General features: G+C 51.4%; 1 protein-coding gene across 1 annotated transcript in view; it reads right to left on the minus strand.

The window, feature by feature from the left end:
* Positions 1-2,333: 2,333 nt before the first annotated feature.
* The window catches only part of LOC124476380 (metabotropic glutamate receptor 3-like), a 6,078-nt gene continuing 2,411 nt past the window's right edge, over positions 2,334-6,000 (minus strand). The window contains exons 2-7 of the mRNA XM_047033500.1: positions 5,840-5,994; positions 5,424-5,727; positions 4,852-5,045; positions 4,572-4,704; positions 2,937-3,114; positions 2,334-2,488 (exon numbers count right to left, since the gene is read on the minus strand). Of these exons, the coding sequence (XP_046889456.1) occupies positions 2,412-2,488; positions 2,937-3,114; positions 4,572-4,704; positions 4,852-5,045; positions 5,424-5,727; positions 5,840-5,994 (1,041 nt within the window). The 3' untranslated portion in view covers positions 2,334-2,411. The remainder of the gene's footprint in view (positions 2,489-2,936; positions 3,115-4,571; positions 4,705-4,851; positions 5,046-5,423; positions 5,728-5,839; positions 5,995-6,000) is intronic.

A 6,000-nucleotide genomic window follows, 5' to 3' on the forward strand; every position in this document is an offset into this window, starting at 1 on the left:
AATTGGCATCCCCCCGCCCCTCTCCCTTCGTCCCTCCTCCCTTCATCCCCTCTCGCCCCTTCTCCCTCCATCCCTTCTAACCTCGTCTCCCTTCCTCCCTCCTCACCCCTGCGCCACAACGACAATAGACATTCCCGGAGCAGATGTGGTAGCGGTTGTCCGTGGCAACCCTGCATGCGGGAGGCGCCTTGTGGGAGCGGGGCTGGGGGAGTGAATGGATAAGCCTAGAGGCAACAAAGCCCTCCCAATCTCTGGGATGTTTTCAGCTGTGATTTGTAGGCTGTGGGAGTGCTTTACATAATCCTGCTCCCCTCTGCTGCAGCTCTCTCCCAGCACACCAGCCCTCCGTACGTGAACGTCTGCTCTGGATCCATACCGCAAACTCCCTCTGTCTCCTCTCTTGTCTCTCTTCTTCTAGCCCGCCCCCCACCCCCTCCCTTCAATTTTTTTTCTTCCTCTCCATTTTGGTCAGTCTTTGCCTGTTTGATGCAGTTTTGCGGGGACATGTGCAACTTGGCAGGGCGCGGACTCAAGGGGCAGCGCTCCATCGTATCAAAAGACGTAGGCTATTTGAAACAAACACCGCGGTTTAAAACACTCTCCCTGTTCGACATGAAAGGAACGCGATTTATTTATTAATTTTTTTCGTCTCCCCATCCTTCTGTTGGTCTCCCTTTCCAGAGTGAGAGAGGGAGTCTGGCATATTTGGAGCCTTCAAGGAACTGACATGCTTCTCTAATGTTACGGAGGTTTTGTGCTAATACCCTCCCGCTGTGGTGGCATCAGCAGCAGCTGACACGGAGCTCTCTGATGCCCTGTGCCAGCGACTCTGAGCCCTGCTATCGCCAGCTGCTGCATGGTCGGTCCCTCGCAACAACACCAAACACTGACATGTAAATGACTTGCTCTAAGGCTGCGTCTCAATAGTTTCCTCCTCCTCTCCTTTAAACTGTCTGTGCAGGTGGAGAAGAGGCGATGAGCAAAGTCCGCAACTTCAGACTATTAAGATGCAGCTTCTCTCAGGTAAACACTTAACACTCGCCGTAGGGTGATGTTGCTTTTTGACCTAGGGTCAGGTCAAAGCTCTACCCCTAGATGGTTTCCATAGCGATGTGGGGCGATGGTGAGCTGTCTGTAGGTCTGTCCACATGGGCAGCGTCCACCTGGAGCCTAAAACTAGCAGACACACGCTAAGGCACATAGCCATAATAAAAACATCATCACATGACCACAGGATGCGCTGAGATAGGTTTAAAGACACACATGAGTCATGTGTTCAACAAAGCAAACAGTTCATGACAACATAACATATCTTGACATTCCGACGTGAATGGCACAATTCAGATCAGAAATATAAAATTGTTATTGGTCACTGAGATAACTGTAGGATCGTAGCTGTAATGCTGTTATGGTCTATGGAAGTAACTTTTGTAGTGGTCCAAAAAATTAGCATTAGCAATTATTAGATACATTTTTGCTTTGGTGAACACAAGCCTGGGACTAATGGCCATTAAGATGAAGGGAGCTACAGAACGCTTTAGGAATAGAATTAGAAGAAAGGACATTTCTGTTAAAGATGTGTGGCAAAGAGGGCATGTTGGGTCATCATTTAGAGTGCTCCATGAGCAGATGCCTGACCACACCTGTCTGAGCACAGCACCGCTCATCCTGGTGCACATGAAAGACAGACTCGAATGTGCTTCCACATTATGTCGATGACTCATGGATTTTAGAGCTTTGCATGTCTGTTCTATTTATTCTACTTCTACGCTATGCACCTCGCCGAGTACGAGTCGTCCACACTCATTCTATTAAGGTTACACAATACTGTCAACATTGTGCTGTTTGAACCATCAGTAGTATTATGTACAAATATACAGATACGACATAGAAATGCATACTGAATTGATTATTACAATGAGACCTACAAAAATGCACGAGAATAAAAAGTCTGTGGGATATTGCAGGTGAGGCGGGCAGGGCCACTAATGCTTCATACCCAAGTCACCCTCCTAACAAGATACAGCTTCTGTTTATGTACACAGTGTCATAACAAAGCTATCAAAAACAAAGGCTCCAAAAATTCCCTCCTAGAAATATTCATCTTTTTTTTTTTGTTCTTTTGTTTCTCTACTTACAACAACGTAGATTCCATGTATTTACATCCCTAGAAAATAACTTTGATCAATAGATACACACTTTCTACAGACGGTCAAACGGTACAGTTCTACTCCATGGGGAGGGGTGGAGAGGATGGGCACAGGTGTATGTGTGTGTGTGTGTGTGTGTGTGTGTGGGAGGGTTGGGGTGGGTGGGGGGATAAGAGGAAGGGCGGGCAGCACAATGTGTGCGGATTGGCTAACAGTCGCAGGTTAGACTCGTGGGGTTGGACAGTGAAGAGGGAGGGGCTGTCACAGAGAGGAAGTGGTGGAGTCGACGATCTCTCTCCCATTACACACGGTGGGAACATAGTTGGCGCTCACTGAAGCTGAGGAGAGAGAGAGACAGGAGGGAGGGGAGAGACAGGAGGGAGGGAGAGGGAAAGAGACAGGAGGGAGGGAGAGAGAGGGAGAGAGACAGGAGGGAGGGAGAGAGGGAGAGACAGAAAGAGGGAGAGAGAGAGGTACGGAGAGGGAGAGAGAGAGGGAGAGAGACAGGAGGGAGGGGAGAGACAGGAGGGAGGGAGAGAGAGGGAAAGAGACAGGAAAGAGGGAGAGAGAGGGAGAGACAGAAAGCGGGAGAGAGAGAGGTACGGAGAGGCAGAGAGGCAGAGAGAAGGAGAGAAAACAGGTAAAGGCAGGATAACACAGGGAGGAAAACTCTACATGGTTCAACGTGGGACACAAACACAGCGTAGGTAAGAGCTCTTACATAAACCTTTGTGAACCCAACAGCTCAGTGGGGCGTGTCTCTGACCGCGGGTTGACCATGCGTACCATGTGATGCGTAGGTGGTGGCGGGACCGCTGACGCTGAAGCGGTTGAGGTTGAGTCGGTGGCTGGTCACGTTCTTCTGTGGTTGGAACATGATGATGTGGACCTTGGGAGCAAACATGCAGCCAAGGACCACAAAGCCACTGAGGCTCACTGAGATGCACATGGTGGTGGTCTGCACCTGGAGGAACACAACACAGCACCATCACCCCTGCACACTGGGAGATGGGTAGAACTCAGGGGGTAAAGGACTCGACGGAAGATCAAGAGGTGGCCAAGTTCAAATCTTACCCCGTCTGACTTGAGGATCAATGCGTCTTCTGACTGAATCCATCATTATTGTAACACTGCTCCCTCAAGATATAGATAGAAGCCCACATTAAATCATCTTGTTCCCTTTGATAAGATTAAACCAGTCTAGTTTGTATAAGCAACATTCATCATTTGCCTTTACATTAGGACCCTGACTGTGAACCTACAACAGTGAGACAGTGGTATCGGAGATCAATTAAAGCACTGGTCGATATACCACTTCATCAACAGAGACCTTGTAGCTTACTGGCCAAACTCTACTGTTCCTCAATAGAAACCCTCACTGTGATTTATGATACTATTAAAATGTTAGCTGGCTAAACAAAAAAAACACAGTAGGAAAGACAAGAGAAACGAAAGACTTCCTTCTCTTCATTGATCACTGGTCAGGCAGCGATGGCTGGTGGCCCCAAGGTAGACACGTCCCTGCCATACTCTAGCGCTCCCTCCCTCCCTCCCTCCCTCCCTCCCTCCCTCCCTCCCTCCCTCCCTCCCTCCCTCCCTCCCTCCCTCCCTCCCTCCCTCCCTCCCTCCCTCCCTCCCTCCCTCCCTCCCTCCCTCCCTCCCTCCCTCCCTCCCTCCCACCCACCTAGCCCAGCCCCCCATGCATAAACACCCGGCAAAGCGCATGTGTCTGCACGTGGATTTGTGGATTGAAGTTTCCCACAACCTGACTAATCATAAAGTAAGATTGCCAAGGCCAAATCATTTTCCACTACAAAGTATGTGTATGCAGTAATACTGTGTATATGTGTGTGTGTGTATGAGTGTGTGTGTGTGAAGTCTCTTTTGCTTTGTAAATGTATTAATTTTCAAGGATCAGATGAACAGGCTGGCATCAGCACTCTTTCATGCCCCTGCGTAGCTGAGCTTAGCCCTAAAAAACCCTACTGACAATCCCAGTGCTGGCTGGCTGCTCCCTCCGTTGATCCAGACGTATTTCTGTGTGTTTACGTCTGCTCCCGTGCTCCTGTCGGTGCCAGGAGAGTGCATATTGAAGACGAAGAGAGGTCTTCTCACCTTTCTGAATGAATTGGATCCTGTGTGTCACCCACCAATCAGGTAAACACACTTGGTCCTCGTGCTCTTAAACCTGAGAGTGTGTCAGCAGTTTGACGGGATATCTGTCAGGAAGTCTGTCTGTCAGTGATTGCGGCAAAGCCGAGACTGAAGCTAGCTGGATTAGCATGTACAGAATGGGCGCGCTTGCACACCTCAACCACTGACGTTGTCTGCCCGTGTGCCACTACAGCAATCCGGGATCACGGCAAAGCCAAAAACAGTGGCCAGTTTAAACGAAAGGTGCGTGTGTGTGTGTACCCGTACCCTGTAGTCACTGGACGTGACGTAGAAGATAGGAAGGAAGGCCAGCCAGATGATGCAGGTGGTGTACATGGTGAATCCGATGAACTTGGCCTCGTTGAAGTTCTCCGGGCACTTCCTGGTCTTGAAAGCGTACCTAGACAGAGACAGGCTGTCAACGACCCGCCCACACAGCTCCCCAGTGGGCTTCGGCTCTAGGAGCTCATGCATGTTGCCAAGTCACCCATGGGACTCTGGCTAACACAGGCGCAGTCCACTGGACCGCCTGTGCTGCTGCACCTACACAGTACACAGGATGACCAGGAGCACGTCGTATCCGAGCGACAGCAGCATGCTGGAGTCGCGCACGTTGCACTTGAGGATGACAGTCTGCCGTCGCTCTGGTAACGTGAAGCGTCTGGTGCCAGGAACCTCCAGCAGCAGCCACACTGAGACCATGACCAGCTGGACAGAGATCAGACTGAGACAGATAAACACCTGTAGAGAGACAGACAGACAGACAGACAGACAGACAGACAGACAGACAGATAGACAGACAGAGAGAGAGAGTGGGGGAAAGAGAGAGAGAGGGAGAGAGAGAGTGGGGGAAAGAGAGAGAGAGGGAGTGGGGGAAAGAGAGAGAGAGGGAGAGAGAGAGGGAGAGAGAGAGGGAGGGAGGAAGGGAGGGAGAAAGAGAGAGAGAAAGAGAGAGAGAGAGAGAGAGAGAGAGAGAGAGAGAGAGAGAGGAGGGAGAAATAAAGGGAGAGAGAAAGAGAAGGACAGATAGATGGATAGAGATATTGTTAGAGAAATTAAACAGAATCCACCCCACCCCACTCATCCATCCGTCCGACATTTGATTGACGGCTGGCTGACCTGAGAGGAGGGGCTTATGAAGCGCGGCCTGGTGGCCCCGTCCGTCACCCCGCTGAAGATCCGGGCGATGCGATTGGTCTTGGTGAGCAGGGCGGAGTAGCAGACGGCGAATGAGGTCCCGAGGCCGAGGCGTCGCAGGGCGCAGATGGCGGGGGAGGGCTTGGCCAGGAACAGGAAGGTGAGGGCGTAGGACAGAAACACTCCCAGCAGCAGGATGTAACACAGCTCCCTGCCTGAGGCCTTGACCAGGGGCGTGTCGTTGTGGCGCACAAACACCCAGAACACCAGAGCCGTGCACATGAACCTGCCGCACGAAAACAAACCACAGAGTAAGGACACCCCTCAGCGTTGCCCATTCTCCACATCGCTCTCAGATTCCACGGCAGGTCATCCTCCTCCAATTGCGGCCGACTCACCCCACGCAGGCGATGCTGATTGGCCCGATGGCCCAGGCGTCTTCCCACATGATGTAGTCCTCGGGCAGGTCGTAACAGGATGTGAGGTCGTCGTTTGGCCACTGGCCCGGTGCGCACGGGGAGCAGGTGAACTCGTCTGCCAGGAACTCGTGAGGCTCACA

The sequence above is a fragment of the Hypomesus transpacificus genome, chromosome 14, assembly GCF_021917145.1.
Source record: "Hypomesus transpacificus isolate Combined female chromosome 14, fHypTra1, whole genome shotgun sequence".
Taxonomy (NCBI): Eukaryota; Metazoa; Chordata; class Actinopteri; order Osmeriformes; family Osmeridae; genus Hypomesus; species Hypomesus transpacificus.